This window comes from Silene latifolia, chromosome 8, assembly GCF_048544455.1.
Source record: "Silene latifolia isolate original U9 population chromosome 8, ASM4854445v1, whole genome shotgun sequence".
NCBI lineage: Eukaryota > Viridiplantae > Streptophyta > Magnoliopsida > Caryophyllales > Caryophyllaceae > Silene > Silene latifolia.
The window spans coordinates 84,916,775-84,938,616 of NC_133533.1; the positions used below are offsets into that span (position 1 = coordinate 84,916,775).

General features: G+C 36.5%; 1 protein-coding gene across 9 annotated transcripts; it reads left to right on the plus strand.

Annotated features, from left to right (window-relative positions):
* Positions 1–4,762: 4,762 nt before the first annotated feature.
* LOC141597029 (putative HVA22-like protein g) lies at positions 4,763–7,996 on the plus strand. Of its 9 annotated transcripts, none has more exons than XM_074417339.1 (7): positions 4,763–5,031; positions 5,681–5,712; positions 5,805–5,903; positions 6,025–6,081; positions 6,181–6,244; positions 6,342–6,551; positions 7,410–7,996. In XM_074417339.1, exons 2-7 carry the CDS (start codon positions 5,681–5,683, stop codon positions 7,839–7,841), a joined length of 894 nt encoding a protein of 297 aa, XP_074273440.1. In that variant the 5' UTR covers positions 4,763–5,031; the 3' UTR covers positions 7,842–7,996. The 9 variants fall into 9 exon arrangements, with proteins under 9 accessions (XP_074273440.1, XP_074273442.1, XP_074273445.1 ...); XM_074417341.1 differs by having other exon boundaries at positions 4,763–5,027; XM_074417344.1 differs by having other exon boundaries at positions 4,763–4,923; positions 5,679–5,712.
* The last annotated feature ends 13,846 nt before the right edge of the window (positions 7,997–21,842 follow it).

The window sequence follows — 21,842 nt, forward strand, 5'->3', positions numbered from 1 at the left end:
AAAAATTGAGAGAGATTAGTGTGATCGGAGGCTCGATACCATATAAGAGAAACGATGTAATTATGTAAAAGCTTGCTTTTATTAACAATTAACATACAATCTATTTATAATACAAGAGCTCCAGCTAGGTTAACGAGAATTAGGAAAATACAACTATTACAAAGATTATAAACTTGGAGAACAAATATTTACTAAAAACAATAGGAAAGAATATTGCTATTAACCTTCTGTGAGTTTGTTCACGTTGTTTCTCTATTAACCTTTTCATGTCGTATAATCATAGAATGTACTCCTACCTAGATTTAGCAAACGAGTCAATTGAATTGGAATCGGGTTGGTTAACATGTTATAATAACACTATAAATGTAGATTGATTGACGCGAAAATAAGTACGCAACTTGAGTTTTTGTATTATACGAAGTACAATCCCCTATCTACGTACTAAATAAAAGAATAGGTGAACTCACAAATTTTCCCTCCAAAAAGTATCTTTTAAAATAAGGAAGCTATTGATAATTTAATTATATTCACTAAATAAGAAAATTAATAATAATTATAATGTATTTCATTATATAAATTTTCATTAAAAATCAAGCTTTTCATCAATAATTATATAAATTTTCATTAGCAATTCCAGTTGGGTGTGGAGGAGGATTTGCAGGGTGAAGCAGGTGATTGCAAATGGCTACAACCAGGGGGTGTGGCAGATACTGGTTACACCCCTGCTGGGTGCTATGAATGGCTTAGAGGAGCCAGGACAAAGGTGGACTGGCATAAGGTAATTTGGGACAGTTGGAATCTACCTAAACACAGGTTCATGGCATGGCTTATAGCTCACAACTCCCTGCATACTAATAGTAGATTGAAAGGATTTGGGTTGAATGTGGATGGTATGTGTTTCTTATGTGGGCAGGAAGATGAGACACAGGAGCATTTATTTTTTGAATGTGTCTTTAGTAGACGGGTGATACAAGAACTGCAGCATATTTCTGGCTTAAATTTTCCTGAATCTGATGTCCTGCACTAGTGTATCAATAACAATGGCTTGAAAACGCAGAGGAAGGTAAAGAATGCTATGGTGTTGAGTGCTATGTATCATGTGTGGCAGCAGAGGAACAAAAGTCGTATAGAGCAGCTGGTCCTGAGGCCTAGTTGTATTGCATTGCTGATCATTGATGACATGAAGAGGAGGGTAAGAGAACGGGATAAGAGGAAGTTGAATACGCAAGAGTTAGATTGGCTAGAGAGCTTGAAGTTTCTTTAATCCATGGAAAGGTTTAGGCCTTTGTTTTGTATTTGAGACATTTTTTATATATATATATAATACTCACATTTTACCAAAAAAAAAAAAAAAAATCAATAATTTTCACTAAACACTAAATTATAGTATCTTAATTAAAATATAAATAATATATAACTATAAACTATTAAATCTTTTATTGATCCTATTATTTTGGAATGGCTTGACTCATACTATGTATAAACAAAACTATAAATCGTTTTTATTACTTTCAAAACAAAAAAAATTGAGCGAATCTATAAATTGGAATCATTAACTTTGTTATAAAAAATATTTATTAATAAAAAAATACATTTCAGCACATTTGTCAATTCTCTTGGATTAATTTTTGGTTTTAATTTCTTTTTTCTCCAAACAAAATACAATAACGAGAAAAATCCCCTATTTACTAAATGAATAGGTATCCTCACAAATTTCCCTCCAAAAAGCATATTTCTAAATAAGGTAGCTAATAAGTAATAACAACTATGTATACATTAACTAAGGTAACTAATAATTATAATAATTTATTTCATTAACTTATATTATCTTTTCATTAAAATTAATCTTTTCATCAAATTATATCTTTTTGACTAAACTCTAATCTATAATCTTTTAATTAAAATATTTTAATAAAAAATTGTACTCTATCAAACTATGATTTACTAAATATTTTACTGATTCTATTATTTGATAATGACTTGACTCATACTATGTATAAAATACAATAATAAACCGTTTTAGTTACTTTCGAAACAAAAAATTGAGAGAACTTAAAATTGGAATCATTAGCTCTACGGTATAAAAAAATATTGTTTAAAAAAATACATTTCAACATGTTACTCAATTCTTTTAATTAATTTTTAGTTTTAACTTTTTATTTTTCAAAGCAAAATGTAATTATGAGAAAAATGAAAACTAATGGGATACCATTATTATATATCTATTTTAGTAGAAATTAAAAAAAAAATTATAAGCCGTGCATTTAATGCACGGGGTCTAAGCTAATGAACAATTATTGAGATAATACTATTATTTTACGGTTCAATTTTACTCAGTTTTCTTGAATAATTTTACAGTTCCATTTTTTTTTTCTCATATCAAAATATAATGACGTAAAATATGAAAAAATTGATGAGGTATTAATTTAGCATGATTAATTAATTAATATAAAAATAAAAACACTATAAATACCACATATTCATTGAGCATATCTAAATTAATTTAATTAATATATCAAAGAAGTTATACGATTAGAAATCAGATTATGGTACTCCGTAGCTATTAATACCGTATAAGAAGATTACGTAACATGTCACAAAGATAATATTTTGGATATGTGTCAATACTGACTCTCATACCATAAAAACAAGATGGTATATTTGGTGATCATACAATAAATTTCAATGATTTTCTCAATACGATGTTTATATTAAACTATGAATAAATTTACTTTGAGAGTACACAATCATTGATTGAGTATCAACCATCACCTTAAGATTTTTGTTGAAATTAGAGATAGAAATGGGTCGTGCCTCGTGCCAACCCACTGTGATAGCACGTCCCAGGCACGGAAATGTGAACTTCATGTCGTGCCGTGTGAGTGACATGGAAATGGCGGCCCACGGCTCATGGTGTGCCATGTCGTACTGTGCCGTACTTGAGTATGTCTTAGCAATTTCTCCACTTTAACCTAATTTCTTTGTACTTTGAGTGTGTCGTACCCTAGGTGGTCTTTTTTTTATCAGATTTCGATTCATGGCATGTTGTGCCGTGCGAATACTGTGTTGTGTTAAAACAGGCCATGGACCGTACTAGAGCGTGCCAGCCCAACAGACAACAACTCACTTGCCCACTTCCATTTCTAATTGAAACGATCTTCTCACATTGTATCCGACCTAGTATAACCAAGAGGTTCTCACGTGTTCAAAACTCACAACCCCTCTTTTATAAAATGGAATAAGATTATTGATTAAGCCTCAATTATCATGTCAAGGTTATTGACACGCCTAAAATGTCGCACTAAAAGACGACCAAATTAACAATTTATAAACCACTAAACACACTAATTAGCACTAATTATAAACTAGTAAAATAGCAAGCAAGGGATCGAACCCAAGAGAAGATGGGTTTTGCAATAGTGAAATTAAAAGAGTAATTAGAGCAATTGTAAGGAAGTAACAACAATTATGTAAAAGAGGGGGGGGGGGGGGGGGTTGGTTTGGTTTTAATTGTAACAAGAGCAAGACAAATTCAAACAAGAGTGTAAGGCAAGCAATCAATCAAGAGTTTAAAGATGGAAATTAATCAATATTAAGAGAGACTTAACCCGACCCAAAGTTTGGCACTTTATTTGACAAAACCCCTCAATCAATCCTTCTAATCAATATTATTGTCCTATTAGTGAGATTAAATCTCCAAATTCCCTTAATTAGAAGTCAATCACAAGGAAATAACACTTAATAATTGACCCAACTTATCAATTCCTCTAGTGGAAATCACACACATAGATTCATTAACAAGAAGATGAAGCAATAAGAATCTAATAGGTGGAATTACTCACAATGAAATCACAATTAATGAGCAATCACAACTTAATCTCTCTAATGTTAATTAAACCAAGAAGAAATCACATTCATTAGTCTAATAACAAGTTGTTGCAACATGGGATTACAAGGAAATCACACTTAATAAACCCAACAACAATAAATTAAGGAACTTGGAAAGATTATGTAACAAGGAAATCACACTTAATCACAATAATCAAACAAGGATTCCAAAATTTCGCATTTAAACAAAAGAGATTAAGAACAATAATAATAATTAAGGAAAGATTATGGAGTCTTACAACCAAAGATTAAGCCTTTGAGTCGGATTAAGAAAGGGAGATTAGTTCTCCATGATTAGATCTAAACCCAATTCAAAAGATGAAAATATTCCCAAATTACAACTTGATTAATTAAAGTGCTCCCAAGATGCTTAACCTACTTGCAAACATCTTATTTATATCTACCGTAACCTAATAATTATGGGCTTAACAAAGGGAAGGCCCGTAATACAAAACGGCAACAATCCCAAAAAAGTCGCACCGTGCGAGTTCTGGGCCTGGAAAACTCGCACGGTGCGAGTTTGGTCCTGGAACGCGTCTTTCTTTCGTGCTTCCTTTGATCCTTTGGAAGGCTTTTTCGTGGTGTTTCTTCAAGCTTGTTCTTGGCTCTTCCTTGGACACTTCTCTCGATCTCTTGGCTTCTTAATCTTCACTTGAATTCATGCTAAATGGTGAAGTATTCGGAATTGGTAAAACAATGTAAAAATCGTCAAAAACCACCCCTAAATGTTACCAAATGAGCTCAAAATGGTGCCAAAACTTAGTAGAAATAGGAGCTCATCAGTTATTCTCCACGATCCAAATCAAAAGGTAAACACATGACCGGGAGAAATACGAGATAAGTATATTTAGGAAATTTTAAATGGCGGGTCCCAAGAAATAGGAAGAATTCAAAAAACGGGGACATAACATCGGTGAGAGCAAAAACAGCTTCCAACATCCATTTTCTTGCCTTTTTAGTTGGCGACGTCTTTATCTCTCTTCAGTCACTCTTCTCCGCCGACTTCGCAACGGTACGACGTCGCTCCACCCCGGTAATTTCTTTATTTACCGCCACTACCACCCCTTTGTATTCACCTCTACTAATTTCGACCTCTCTAATCATCATCTCCATTTCTCCTTCGGATTAATCTACTTGAGGTGTGTGTTTGATTACTAAATTTCTGTTAATTTGCCATTCTTATTATTTTTTCGATTCAATTAGTCGCGCCTTCTATCCGTTTTCCTAATTTGGCGGAGCCAGGATTTATCGCTAGGGTCCGTCAATTTTCAGGGGAACTACTAATGGAGTAAGATATACTGAAAAAAAAATCAAAAATTTGGGGTCACAGCTGCACATAATACTCAATGTGCTCACTTGTGATCTCGTTGTTAAATGTCAGATACATTTGTGCTTTGTTTCACATGAATTGATGCTTATAATTTGCCATTTTGGTGATTTGTGGATCCTATAATACCTTTATTAAGTAAAATGCCGGCTTTTTTTTTATCCCCGCGAATAGTTTAGTCTTGCTTTTGGATTGACTTTTTATATAAGCACCTGCATGTGGGAATGTGGGATAGGGATTGTTAGATTTACTCTTGACCACAGAGAATATACGTAAAAGGAATGCGTGAACTATTGACGAGGATGGGCTAAAAAGGAATACGTAAAAATATTTGGCAGTTGAATTTTAAAATTACTATTTTTAGCATTTGTAAAGATGTCATCTGCAAAATTGTGAAGAGAATATCGAGTGGTATAACTTATACATTTGTCTTTTTGTTTTATAAGGTTTCAGGGATAGGAAAAGATGATTGGAAGCTTTCTTACCCGAGGACTTGTGTAAGTTGCCTTGTTGTATTATCCGTGGCGCAGTTATGACTTTCGGGTTTCTACTTCATCCATTATTTTGAGCATTGTTCTTGTGTTTGTAGTATGATACTTGGATATGCATATCCGGCATATGAGTGCTATAAAACCTTGGAGCGGAATAAACCTGAGATAGAGCAGCTGCGCTTTTGGTGTCAGTATTGGTATAACTGTTAATATTTGTTGTGCCGTTTTCGTTCCTGAATTGAATTGCTGCATTTGCAATAAAATTGGTTTATTATAAGTTATAACAGTTCTATGTGGTATGTTATCGCTATTTTACAGGATTTTAATTGCTGTAATGACCGTCTTTGAGAGGATTGGTGACACTTTTGTTTCATGGTACCCAGGATAAAATATTTGGAAACTTCTCTAATGCTTTGTTATACGCAATTGCTCTTCTGAGTTCGGATGTTTCCTAAGCGTTATACTTTTTAACAGGGTTCCAATGTACAGTGAGGCTAAACTGGCGTTCATTATATACCTGTGGTACCCAAAGACAAAGGTATCGTTATCATGTTCTTTGAAATTAAATGTTTGTTATTGATATTGATGTTTTTAGTGTGTCTGCCATTCTTATGCAACCAGTTAATTTGTTTTAGGGAACAACGTTTGTCTATGATTCCTTCTTTCAACCCTATGTTTCAAAGCATGAGACAGAAATTGATCGTAACTTACTGGAATTGAGATCCAGAGCTGGAGATACAGCTTCTATGTATTGCCAGAGGGCTGTAAGCTTTGGTCAGACACGAATTTTTGAGATTTTGCAGTATGTTGCCACACAATCTACACCAAGACCTCAGCCGACACAGGTATACATTATTCTATATGATCCTCAATGCTGCATCCCATGCAGAAGTTCAAAATACATATATACGGAGTATTTTATAGGTGTGAGTGTGCCGACTCGTCGTTGGGATCAAAGTTATTTTTATAATGTGTTGGAAAAATGAACTAGATGGTGTTTTGGACTTTGAATATTTCTAGGTTAGTTTTAATCTTATATCTTTGGAGAATTCTGATCAAAGTACATAATGAACTACCACTTCTATGAACCTTTGACACTATTTTAATCTTCAACTTTCAACAGATAGGCCTCATATCTTGTGGACATCTCCCGTGCTTGTTTATTTTTGATCGGATCAAATGATCGCATGCATAATTTTAGTGTTAATTTGCCTCTGTAGGATATTTTGAGTTTACGAGTAGTAAGTAGCAACCCTCGTCACTTCTACTTTTTCTATTGGATGGTGTTTTATTTATAAGAGGTGCATCCTAAGTTCATTCTGGAGGTTTGCTCAAGTAAATGTGTTTCAGCTAGAGTAACTGCGAAGCAAATGTTTACATTTTACGGGACAGAAACTTTGTTACAAAACTGATTTTGCCCAGTTTTCTTCTATTTTTGCTTGCTTTTTTTTATTCTTTTATTTTTTTAAACATATTTCCAATTTTAATGGAGCCAGAGGTTCTCTATTCTGCGGCTGTGTAATATGGAATAAACCAAAGTAGCTCACAAACTGTCTTCGCTTTTGGTATTGTGAATTACCAGCACATAATGCAATTTCGCAATTTTATTTCTCATTTTGGGTCATTAAAAAATAACCTCCTTGTGCATTTCATAGTGTAATGTTGACTACTTTAATGCCGAATTACAAGCTTTTGTTATACAGGCCGAACAACACGCTCCTGCAGCTCGACATGTTCCCGCTACAGTAGTTGCTTCTCCGGATGCACCTCCTCCTCGCCAACCACCCACGAGAGCGCTACAGCCTCCGCCACAAGTGGAAGAGCCACTCTCTCCTACTTCAAGCACATCCTCTAGTCCACAGGAAGACGAGCAGAGCTCTACCGAAGGCTCATCTACCATGGGCCTTGCACCTCCTTTACCTGCTCCTAGCCCATTGAAGAAGTCAATATCAATGCCGGATGCTCCTCCAAGCCCCAGACGACCAGCAAGTAACAAGGCAGAAACTATGCAGATCGCAACCATTCTTGCCAAGACCGACAAGCCTCTTATTGCCTCACAAGAGACTGTTATGGAGGAAACTATTCGCATTACACGTGGCAGATTGAGGAAGACTCGATCAACTGATGCTAAATAATCTGCATTTCGTCATTTTAATGTGAGAAATGAGAATACCTTGGGCAAAAGTATGTAAAAAGGGCGGGAATCTAAGGTGGACTGGTAAATGTTGAATACGAGTATTAGATGTCATTTTATACTTGTAGCCTATCTTAAGATCAATTCCTTCCTTGATTTCGGCTAGTCATATATCCCCGGCTAGTTACTCATGTCTGGGGTGTTGGGACCGATCACCTCCTCCTCCTCATCAGACTCATCCCCACTTGGATGGTCAAAATCCTTGAAACACTGGCGGAGTTCCCCAAGTGGTTTTGGGGAACTTGTTATCTTTCATTGTAAGTCGGGTAATTAAATCGCTAATTAAAATCACAGTTTATTTTTCGCAATATATTTTTTTACTCATTACAATACATTTTGTCTCCTATTTTTCATTTGCCTACCCCTAACTAAAAAAGACATCAAACTAAATTCTCTCTATTGGTAACTAGTAGGTCTTCTCTTCCTTAAGACAGATATATCCGGCTTAAGAATAAAACGTGTTAATAAACGTCCAACTTGCATATATGGGACAAACCTTTTGTTACTCAAAATATATTCTATTTTTGACTTATGTCTAATACTTGACCCGTCTTTAAGGTTAAGACGGATATGCCCGTCTAGATGATAATTTGGATGGAGTACTAATTCGTTAATTGCAATAGTATTAATCAAATTAATGTTTTTCTTTCATTTTTTATGATTTTTTAATATAATTTAGCGTTTGCATAGCAATTAGACCTGTCAAACTGGTCGACGGGTCGGGTCATACGATTCTCGCGTCGGGTTAGAGTCAGAATACGAGTAAAAAAAAAGTTTATAACGTCTTTTATTTTATCATTCAGCCGATTTTTTTAAAATTAAATCATATTTAATATTAATAATATGATTATATTCATTATTTATCGTACTTATATTAATAAATTCACATAAATAAAATTATTTTTTTATTTAATGATATAAAAGTTATATAAAATTGATTTTTAAATTATTATTTTAATTGAAAATATTAAAATAGTTATTTTTATATTTATTATTTCAAATATAATATAGAAATATTAATATTTTAATTATATTCTTGATTTATCATTGACCCATCGGGTTGAACCGGTCGGGTCGAATTTCGATTATGAAATAACGTGTAATTTGGGGTTCAGGTTATATTTCTTTAAAATGATTTTGCAAAAGTAAAAAGTAAAGCATGTAAATATTAAACGAGCCTAAAGGGCCAACCAATGGGTCTTTTCTTATTGTCCATAACCGCCATTTTACTTGGCGGGCCGGATTTGGCCCGCTCTCTTAATTTTATTTTTAAAATACTTGTCCAAACATGCTGAGAAAGCAAGTTGGGCCTAATTGGTAGAATTGCTCGTGAACAGTCTAGGTGGCACCAAAAGGGATACAGATATGACACAGACTCGTGACATGAGATCCCATGAAATTTAGGACACGTGACACTTTATTTAAATTAAAGAAAATATATATTTTATAGTTATAAATGTACGATTTTATTTTTGTAAAATTATTTTATATTAAATTTAAATAAGTGAAGCTAAAACTTAACCTTGACTATAACTTATTCTTATTTCTCCCGCAAACACATTTTTTAATCAATCTATTTCGACATCGCATTCCTTGTTTAAAGAATATCATTCACTCCCAGTTCAACCCCCCACCATAAAACAATGCCTACTATTCAACTTAAATTCAACTTGACTCTGTTTGAAAGTGTGTCTAAAATGTATTTAAATACCATGGGCACATGGCCAAGACGTGTCCAAATATCATGAACACGTATCGGATGTTTTGGTAAAAATTTACCGAGTTATTAATCTGATTTGTGAGTTAAAGTGATCGATCTATGGTCAACGAAAGAATTAAAATGCGATGATATGAACGAGCGAAAATGTAACGAAATAAGAGATTGACACGAGGAACTTTGGTGACGCGAAAAACCCGATGTGGGAATAACCGCGGGGGGAGTCGGAATCCCACCAATTTTGGCACTATAATCGAGACGGAATTAAATGAGGAAATACAAAGGCGAATTTTGCTAGTGATTGCTTAATAGTAGACAAGTGTTTGGTAGTAGGATGATATCCCCTCTGGTTTGCTTCTGCTTGTCTTTATATAACTACTGCTTGCTAGGGTTTTAGAGTCTGTAACGTCTTCCTGCTTCTGCTCCTACATTCCTGCGTCGGTTCCATTAAAATAGGGAGTAGTTGTTGACTTTCCCTTCCCTTTCTTGCGTGAGATATTTATCAAAGTGTGTTTGTTGTAGCTTTGATCCAATGGTCCTTAGGCTGCCATGTCACTTATCCTTTTCAATTGTTTTCCACCAACAGATGCTTGCCACGTCAGCTAGGAATAAAAATGTAAATTTTTATCCATGAAAATTGCCCCCAAATTTTCGTCTCAAAATACTTTGGGCGGGAATTTCTGCTCCAAGACGCCTAAAACTGACGGGACGCGACAATTACGCCACCTCGTGCTTCCCCCAATTAATTAACTCCAACCGCCTCCCTTATTTATTTACCCTCATTCATTGTTCTTCTTCAACCCCAAAACTTCCGATCCCAATTTAATTATACCCTCCGGTGCATACATCAGGTACTTCGTCCTTTTTTTCTTATATTTGCTCTGCTATGTCTCAAGAAGATGCGTCCCCCTCTTATAACTCGGATCCTCCGGTGCCGTCAAACCTTTTCCCCTCCGGCCGCGTTCTCTTCGTCAAACATTCGTATGATTCCACCTTCACGGCGGCCGATCTTGCCCTTATTAGGGAAATGTTCGGGTTTTCCGACCAAGTGGTGTTCCATATTCTAACTCCTGGCCAGAAGGCCGACTTTGTGAGATCGGGGTGGACGTGTTTGTATGAATATGCCTTCCGATTTGGTTTGAGGTTTCCTTATCCACCTTTAATTCAAGAGTTCTTGATTTTCAATCGATTAGCCGTTTGTCAAGTAGCTCCTTATGCTTGGCGAACCTTGCTTACGATTTGTCCCATGAATAAGACGTTTGGTTACGATATTAGTATTCATGATCTTGCTCATTTATTCTCGGTGAGATCACTTAGCCGAGATCAAGTGACCATTCGAGCCCGCAATGATGAAGAAAATTTTATTTTCTTTCCGGTGAAACCCGATGATAGCAAGTGGTTTACCCGGTTTATTTTTGTTGAGATTAGCTCACTTCCTCCTCCCACTGATTACATAACCAGTACTTGGCGATCCACAGAAGGTACTCCCGTACTCGACCGAGTATGGCTGCTGTCGACACGTTAATATAAACGCAAGTTCGCGAGATTCATTTCATTTCTCATTTTCCTCGACAGTTTCTCTTTCTCTAACCCTAGTCTATCTCCCTCTCCTATCACCCCATATCTTCACACTCTAATGTATTTAGCCTAAACCTCCACCATGGGAAGGACGGAATTCGCTGGGGAAGGATGACGTGTGTGGTGGTCGTCTATGTCACCGTCGATGTGTAAGGTTAGGTAAGTCTCTGCCCTGTATTCTTTTGAGTGATTCTTTGAGTATAGTTGTGTAATAGGAGATGGTTGTCATTGTTAGGATGCTTATTGGAGTCGTGCGTGGCTGTGTATGGAGGTCTTACATGATCTGCGACGAGGTAGGGTTTCCCTACTCAGTTTACTGTTAATTGATTTAAGATTGTGATTGTACTGTGCATGATTGATATCTGCCAATCATCGGAGGTTGGGTGTTTGGGTGAAGGTGTTGATGTGGTTGTGTTGTGACGGTTGTGGTGTTGTGACAGCTGTGATGCTGTGTGTGTGATTGTGGTGGAGTCACTTGCGGGAGTGGCTTCACACCCTAGTTCGCCCTCTGTGGAACCCGTCACGGGAGGGGATGTGCACATGAAGGGACAGGGATCGTGGTCGCTCGTTGATGAGCTGGACTAGGTGGGACGGGCTGCGGTCACCCACTGGCGGCGAGGATTACCTGTTGCGATGGGTAATCTGGCAGGACTACACCCTTTGGGGTGTAGTCGGTTACTGTGCGTGATAGAGAGACTGGGATAGAGGATGATCAGCTGTTTACATTGTTGACCTGTCTTATATTTGATTAGTCGGTACTGACCCCGTGTTGTTTTGTGGTATCTTCGGTGATCCATTCGGGGATGGTGAGCAGTTGGCTTAGCAGGTACTGTTGATTGTGGCTACTAGGATTGGAGGGATCGAGTCATCACGCTACCAGTCTAGAGATGCAGTGTCATGAGTGTTGTAGTTGTATCTTTGTTGTAAAGAGAGTTTGTATTGAGTTGTATTGTATGAGATATACTAATATTTACCATTGTTCTTTTATTGTCTAATTTGATCTACCTCCTCGGGAAACCGAGATGGTGACACCGTCATACACTGGGATGGTCCTTGGTAAGGCATTCTGGTGTGCGGGGTGTTACAACGAGTGCGGGTTAGGTAAGCTTGTGGTTGAGAGTTTGACCGACGAGGAAAAGGTGGAATTTGGGCATTGGGAAAAAGTCGTTTGAAATCCTTGCAAACATCGACATAGTGACCAATTTTTTTGCACCATTGGCAGCGACCTTTGAAGGGAGTGGAAGGGATGAGGGAGGTAGAGTTTGATTGGGCAGGATAGGTAGAGGATGAGGGATATGCAGAGGTTGAGGGTCGTGGCAGGATACCAGGAGAGGCGTTTGAAGTGTTTGGTTTGGTGTATTTGCGAGAGTACGATGCTTGGGCATAATGGACAGAGGTGGGTAAGTCGGGTTGAGGAGGGGATGGTTTGTAGGTTAAGTCATGGTTTAGCAGTTTTTCATGTAAAGCATCAAAAGAAATAAGAGTGTCACGAGCACGTACCGCGTCAATTACAGGTTTATAGGTCTCAAAATAAAGGATTTCGATTACCCGAGCGATGATATCCTCCGCATCCATTGGCTTTCCGAGATAAGCAAGTTCATCAGTGCAAGTCTTAATAGCTTGCATATAATCAGTGACTGATTTATCACCCTTTGAGATTGTCTTGAGACAGTCTTTAACTTGAAGAATGTGACCACGAGACGGGTTTCCATAAGTATGTGCTAGAGTTTTCCAAACATCGTTGGATGTTTTTGCTTGAAGAAGAAGAGGAGTGATCAAAGGATCAATCGTGCCAAGGAGGGCACCTTTGATGAGACGGTCTTGACGAATCCAAGTGTTGTAAGCGGGATTCGAGGCTTCCTTTTTCTCGGCATTAGTGATAGTTGCCGGAAGATAAGGATACGGTCCATCAACGTATTTGAAGAGATCAAATCCGATGAGAAAATCATCAATTTGTGTGGACCAAGAACGATAATTTTGAGATGTTAATTTAACGCATTGAGAGAGGTTGAGAATGAGAAACGAGACATTAGGTTCGTGAGCATTGGGGATTGAGGAACTTTGGCCATCCAAGAAAAAAAATTGAGAGAGATTAGTGTGATCGGAGGCTCGATACCATATAAGAGAAACGATGTAATTATGTAAAAGCTTGATTTTATTAACAATTAACATACAATCTATTTATAATACAAGAGCTCCAGCTAGGTTAACGAGAATTAGGAAAATACAACTATTACAAAGATTATAAACTTGGAGAACAAATATTTACTAAAAACAATAGGAAAGAATATTGCTATTAACCTTCTATGAGTTTGTTCACGTTGTTTCTCTATTAACCTTTTCATGTCGTATAATCATAGAATGTACTCCTACCTAGATTTAGCAAACTAGTCAATTGAATTGGAATCGGGTTGGGTTAACATGTTATAATAACACTATAAATGTAGATTGATTGACGCGAAAATAAGTACGCAACTTGAGTTTTTGTATTATACGAAGTACAATCCCCTATCTACGTACTAAATAAAAGAATAGGTGAACTCACAAATTTTCCCTCCAAAAAGCATCTTTTAAAATAAGGAAGCTATTGATAATTTAATTATATTCACTAAATAAGAAAATTAATAATAATTATAATGTATTTCATTATATAAATTTTCATTAAAAATCAAGCTTTTCATCAATAATTTTCACTAAACACTAAACTATAGTATCTTAATTAAAATATAAATAATATACAACTATAAACTATTAAATCTTTTATTGATCCTATTATTTTGGAATGGCTTGACTCATACTATGTATAAACAAAACTATAAATCGTTTTTATTACTTTCAAGACAAAAAAAAATTGAGCGAATCTATAAATTGGAATCACTAACTTTGTTATAAAAAATATTTATTAATAAAAAAATACATTTCAGCACATTTGTCAATTCTCTTGGATTAAATTTTGGTTTTAATTTCTTTTTTCTCCAAACAAAATACAATAACGAGAAAAATCCCCTATTTACTAAATGAATAGGTATCCTCACAAATTTCCCTCCAAAAAGCATATTTCTAAATAAGGTAGCTAATAAGTAATAACAACTATGTATACATTAACTAAGGTAACTAATAGTTATAATAATTTATTTCATTAACTTATATTATCTTTTCATTAAAATTAATCTTTTCATTAAATTATATTTTTTTGACTAAACTTTAATCTATAATCTTTTAATTAAAATATTTTAATAAAAAATTGTACTCTATCAAACTATGATTTACTAAATATTTTACTGATTCTATTATTTGAGAATGACTTGACTCATACTATGTATAAAATATAATAATAAACCGTTTTAGTTACTTTCGAAACAAAAAATTGAGAGAACTTACAAATTGAAATCATTAGCTTTGCGGTATAAGAAAATATTGTTTAAAAAAATTCATTTCAACATGTTACTCAATTCTTTTATTTAATTTTTAGTTTTAACTTTTTATTTCTCAAAGCAAAATGTAATTATGAAAAAAATGAAAACTAATGGGATACCATTATTATATATCTATTTTAGTAGAAATTAAAAAAAAAAATTATAAGCCGTGCATTTAATGCACGGGGTCTAAGCTAATGAACAATTAATGAGACAATACTATTATTTTACGGTTCAATTTTACTCAGTTTTCTTGAATAATTTTACAGTTCCATTTTTTTTTCTCATATCAAAATATAATGACGTAAAATATGAAAAATTGATGAGGTATTAATTTAGCATGATTAATTAATATAAAAATAAAATCACTATAAATACCACATATTCATTGAGCAGATCTAAATTAGTTTAATTAATATATCAAAGAAGTTATACGATTAGAAATCAGATTATGGTACTCCGTAGCTATTAATGTAACACCCCCATACTCCAAGTGCCTTACCAGGACCACCCAGGTATAAGGATGTTACCATCTCGGTTTCCCGAGGCAATGATAATCATAAGACAATAACGAAACATACTTAAAAGTAAATAGTTTAAGTGATTACATGATCAAAACCAAAAGCGATAAACGAAATACAACATTCTCGGACGGTCTCTTGCTAAAACTATCAAAGCTATAAAACACCGTCGACACGGCGGAAGACTTCTAAGCGCCACGTGATGACTCATCCCGGCTATCCCATACGCGTCATATCATACCGCTTTCAATAATCGCTCACCACCTCCGAATGGATCACCACGAGTTTTTAAAACATTAAATAGGGTCGTACTATTTACACAAGTTATATAATCAAGTACAACAACCAACACGGCTCAAGCAATCATACACAATCAAGCACTCCACTCCATCTCTCCGTCACCGATCGTCCTTTGGACCATTCATGTGGGGGACTGCCGTTCCCACCTAAGCCCCGCTCATCATACCGAGCGATAACCCTGTCCCATTAATGTGCACATCCCCTTCCGTGGCGGGTTCCACGAAGGGCGAAACTAGGGCGTGAAGCCACTCCCGCAAGTGACTCCACTCAGCCGAGAACGCATCTCGAGAACCAGAGACAAACAATCAGCAATCACAACACAACATCAACAACCATCTGAATCAATCAACAATATACAATCACAACCGTCTGAATCAATCAACAATCACTAACTACAAAGACAATCACCACATTATGTAATTAATCGAGTAGGAAACCCACCGGAATGCAACACAAACATCAAACGATCTAGCAGCTGTCTCAAAACCTTTCCTCTACGAACCCTTCTCCTATACACATAATCATACAATTATCACCTAATCAACATAACCTTAACAAATCATAAAAACTCCCAATTCCCAAAATTAGGGTTTAACGAAACTTAACGAAATACTATAAAATTGGTATGTAGATCTTACCCTCGACGCAAGGATCACAAAGGTATAAAGAACGATGGAATCCGACCTCTCAAGCTCCGGGATTTGTCAACAACACGGATGAATGCGAAGAACGTAACTTGAATCTCCCTTTTAATGTTATTAGGTTTGTAAAGGTGTATTATGAAAGTGACGGAAAGATTTATATATTAATCCGTGTTATTAACAAAACCCGTCGAATTATCACCCGCTAACCGAGCTACTCGATCAAGTAGCGAGGTACTCGATCGAGTAGCGAGGTACTCGATCGAGTGCCCCCTTACTCGATCGAGTAACCTTGTTACTCGATCGAGTACCCAACAGGTCAGAAACTATTTTAACACGCAACTCACCCTTACTCGACAGAGTAAGGCCCACTCGATAGAGTACCCAGAGACTCATAAAACCGTAGTATTACAGTCTTCCCTCCTTAAAAAGAAATTCGTCCCCGAAGTTCAACCCATGCATACGAACAAACATACTAACTCGGTCAAGACGCAACAAAGCTACTAAAAACTCACAAAACCCCAACTTCTAAAACATGAAACCATGAACTCTTAACACCAACTCTACCAACTGTTCCTACCTCCACACATCGCTCACGATGTCGTATCAACTACATCATAAACTCTCCCGACACTAACTCCATACCTAACCAACTACATAAACATCAAACGGAATGTTACATTCTACCACCCTTAAAATAAACTTCGTCCTCGAAGTTTACTCACACTCATAACCTCATCATCCAACTGTCAACCCTAGTGAAATATTCTCACACTCCTAAACATCACGCTCCTACAAGCACGGTCATGACCTTTAATAAAATCACCCACAATACGAATCAATCTTTTATTCTACATCAAGACTCAAACTTCTAAATATATTACCATATGCACAACCATCAAAATTTCTTTGATCGCATCCTACTCCTCTTAAGACAAATGTTACGTCCTCGTAACTCACTAATACTAAATCCTAGCTATATCTTCTCATTATCCTCATCACCACCGCATGTCATAAATAACCACCTATACTCTAAACATCGTCATGCATATATCCAAGGCTCTCTTACTTAAACATTTCTCATACCTCAACTCATACGGCACACCACCTAACCTATACCATAAAACTCGTAGCAAAATCACCATACTAACTCTCCATTCTTACTGCAAGACAACATACCTCTCCAGGTAAAGCACCTATCTCCCCAAAAGCATAACTCACTATCTACACTCGTTACGTATACTCACACTAGATCCTCAAGTTCTTTTCTTTATTACCGCAAAACTCATACAAAACTTAACATGACACTAATTCCCCACACCCTACACTCATTGTCTTCAACAAAGGATTATGAACCACCTGCATCTTTCGGGTCATTCCCACACATGTTCTACGACTCACTTGCCATTACCATGTCTACTGAAACCTTAACTAGAACAAGATCAAAATTATTGTAACAACCTATCACAACCGTGTCCCATTAACAGAATGTCATTATACCATGACAACAACGAAAACATATACAACTCTCTTTCATATCATACTCTACCCTCATACCAAAACTTAACTGGTAAGAAATATCAATAAACAAAATAATTGTCTATCTGTACAAACTGAAACTCACAGGAAGCAACATCAAACAAAACAACAATCTATGTATGACTTGTATGTACTTTTGAAAACTCGTATCATAATCATCCCGCCTACTCCACCACAACCGGTGACGTCATCGCGACACCGCCACCAACAGCCACACCAAAGTGCGAAAATACCCGCATCACAACACTAAATACCGTGCCCGGATCACCACCCGAGGCACCACAACCACATCGATATACATCAGAGCTACATACAATTCCCACAAACACCGACTCAAAATAATTTCTCAGACAAGAAAAACTTATTCAAATCCACTTTACTAAATCACATCGCAACATATTATATGAATTAAACAGATAACCTCATGAATATCATCCCCTTACCATATCACAGATTAACATGTATCATGAATACATACAAGCATAACCAGTCATGCCAGATCACTCAAATTATTACCTTTTTAATCATCATTCAATTAGATTAGCGTACCCAACAGCATTATAGAACATTCAAATAACAACTTTATGATAATCACACCATATCACAACTTGTGAGGTTAAAACCTCACACAAACATTTATATATATCACAGACCCGTAATCACATCCAACCAGTCAATCCTGATCACGTAAGTTACCATTCAACAAAGCTTACCTGTCGCCCGAGTTTAACTCATATGCCCCTCATAACATATTCCCCCATTCGCACACCATCACTTCCTGCCAAGTATAACCATACCCTTACTATTCAACTATTAGCATTCGCCTCATCTAACCACATCTTATACCCTCTCACAATCATACACAACAATCAGGTCCCTACCAAAACAACCTCCTTAGAACTGCTACCTTTCTAATATACCATCGCTCTTAACCATGAGTCACAAACCATAACACTACCATTGTCCGGACATCAAACCTCTTACACTCATCTCTAAACATCACAGTTTCTTTCCTATTTTTGGTTAACATTCCAAATAACGAACATCAAATCCATCAAAAAAAAAATTTACCTCAACATTCTTCCCAACACTATTCTTAACCGTATCGTCATCTAACTCTCCACCAATATCTCATATCGTGCAGATACTCTATCAACCTCTTACTCCCTTAATTCCTCAAAACCCATAAATAATCATGTTGTCCCGAGACTCCTATGTAACCGTTAACTCAAATCCCCATGATAGTATCATACATCTTGACTCCGGTGAAAATTTTCCTTAGCTTACTTTTTACTCTTCTTTTCTCTTCACATTCAACAATACCATTTAATAGCTCAACTCCTTATTACTTCTATCTAATTCTTTAGTGCTCCGGTTACCTTCTCATTCCGCCAAAGCTCAAATCCCATTATTTCATGTCGATATCATCTCACTCTTTCTTACCATGGATCTTCTCTTATTATGCTATCGCTCACATTTGTCACTAACCTATCCATAAAATCAACGTTCACTGTTTAAACAACTTCATTTCATGCCGTTAAATGCCCAAGGAAATCACACGTAGTTTCACCTCTTAATAAACCAAATCTCCCCAAACTCATTCACTGTCTACAAATCCACCTCGCGACATGTCTGCACAAAGTTCACTATATACTACTCTTCTCAACCCTTTTAAAACGAACTTTCCCTATGTATTTTCTTAACCCACACGACTCCTAACCATCTCACTCCATAATTCTTTACACATCTCAAGTTGCCACTATCCAAACCTTCCTTTCAATCTTTTCATTCTCACGTTCCTTAGACCCACATCATCCCTTACCCACTTTCACTTACTTTTACATCACTCAATTTCGCGAATAAATCACTCACCACGTCTCACCAAAACTTACACCATGCCTCAATCAGCTCATCAATATTCTTTTTCTTTTTCCACTTCTCAGCACAACCACATATAGCTCATCTCCTCCCACCAAACTCATACTCACCACAGGTGCCACTCTTTACATCATAATATTGGGTAACTTACGCATCAGGCTAACATACATATAAAACAATGTATAAAGAAGCAAAATAACACCTTTGAATTAAACATAATATGCAACGAATGTCAAAAGATAAGCATATGACCCAAAACAGGGGTCACTAGATCGAGTACCGGCCACTCGATCGAGTAAGGGACTTACTCGATCGAGTAGGTGAAGATCAGAAGCACGTAAAACAAATCACCAGGGCTACTCGATCGAGTAACTAACGTACTCGATCGAGTTCCTCTTACTCGATCTAACTCGATCGAGTAACTAACGTACTCAATCGAGTTCCCCCTTACTCGATCGAGTACCAAGGCTACTCGATCGAGTACCCCAATTCTCAGCACTGTCCAGTTTTCGTAAAACAGTCATAACTCACTCATTACTTGGTCGTTTTGGGCGCGTGACCTATCGTTAGAATCGTAAAAGGACAAGCTATCACCTTCAATTGGAATCACATTAAAATCATTTATGAATCTCAAGTTATAACAGTTTAAAGACAACTTTGCTGTAATCAGACGACATAACTATTCGATTTTCTCTTTCAAACAACTTAAACGACAACAATGGTAAACAAAAACAACTCAATACTCACAAAACCAGTATTCTTAATCACATGTTACTATCTCCAAAAGCCAAGCAACAACATTCATCATGCACATAGATTATTTAACTTGTCAATCATGATTTACCCACATCCTTTTATTCTATACCTTTACGTACAACAATAACATAATATACGACATAAAATCCCCCTATTCACATGTTACTAACATAGCAAAAGTAGAAAATCAACTCCCATCACATAAACATATTCTCCACATGAATTTCATATTCTCATGCAATTCCTTAACTCATCTTTTCTACCAAATCATAGATCACATTCATACCCATATTCATACAACTTATTCATCCAATCCTATGCACGCAATCATATGCATATACACAATAATAACCAGTAGTAATTCCCATCACAATTCATGTTATCATAAAAAAAATTGCCTTCATCTTTTCCACCACACATCCATTCAACTATATAACACTCATCCATCCAACACACGCAATAGAGCATTAGTAAACACATAGCGATCCCGACTTGTATCCCATGGTGACCGGTTCAAAATTGTAAGGCGAGTTCGCGACTTTAGGACGTCTCCCAAGTCTTTGCATTAGCTCCTACAACTTCTACCTCGGGTTCATTTTAATTGACTCCCTATGTTCATTGGATTCATTGGTTACAGTTACAGGATCGATACCATTTTGTAACACCCCATACTCCAAGTGCCTTACCAGGACCACCCAGGTATAAGGATGTTACCATCTCGGTTTCCCGAGGCAATGATAATCATAAGACAATAACGAAACATACTTAAAAGTAAATAGTTTAAGTGATTACATGATCAAAACCAAAATCGATAAATGAAATACAACATTCTCGGACGGTCTCATGCTAAAACTATCAAAGCTATAAAACATCGACACAAATGAAGACTTCTAATCGCCACGTGATGACTCATCCCGCCTATCCCATACGCGTCATATCATACCGCTCAATAATCGCTCACCACCCCGAATGGATCACCACAGTTTTAAAACATTAAAAGGGGTCGATACTATTTACACAAGTTATATAATCAACGAAGACAACAACCAACACGGCTCAAGCAATCATACACAATCAAGCACTCCACTCCATCTCCTCCACACCGGCCGTCCATTGGACCCCTGCGGGGGACAGCCTGTTCCCACCTAAGCCCCGCTCATCATACCGAGCGATAACCCCGTCCCATTAATGTGCACATCCCCTTCCGTGGCGGGTTCCACGAAGGGCGAAACTAGGGCGTGAAGCCACTCCCGCAAGTGACTCCACTCAGCCGAGAACGCATCTCGAGAACCAGAGACAAACAATCAGCAATCACAACACAACATCAACAACCATCTGAATCAATCAACAATATATCGAATCAATCAACAATCACTAACTACAGCACAATCACCACACATTATGTAATTAATACTGAGTAGGGAAACCCTACCTGGAATGCAACACAAACATCAAACGATCTAGCAGCTGTCTCAAAACCTTTCCTCTACGAACCCTTCTCCTATACACATAATCATACAATTATCACCTAATCAACATAACCTTAACAAATCATAAAAACTCCCAATTCCCAAAATTAGGGTTTAACGAAACTTA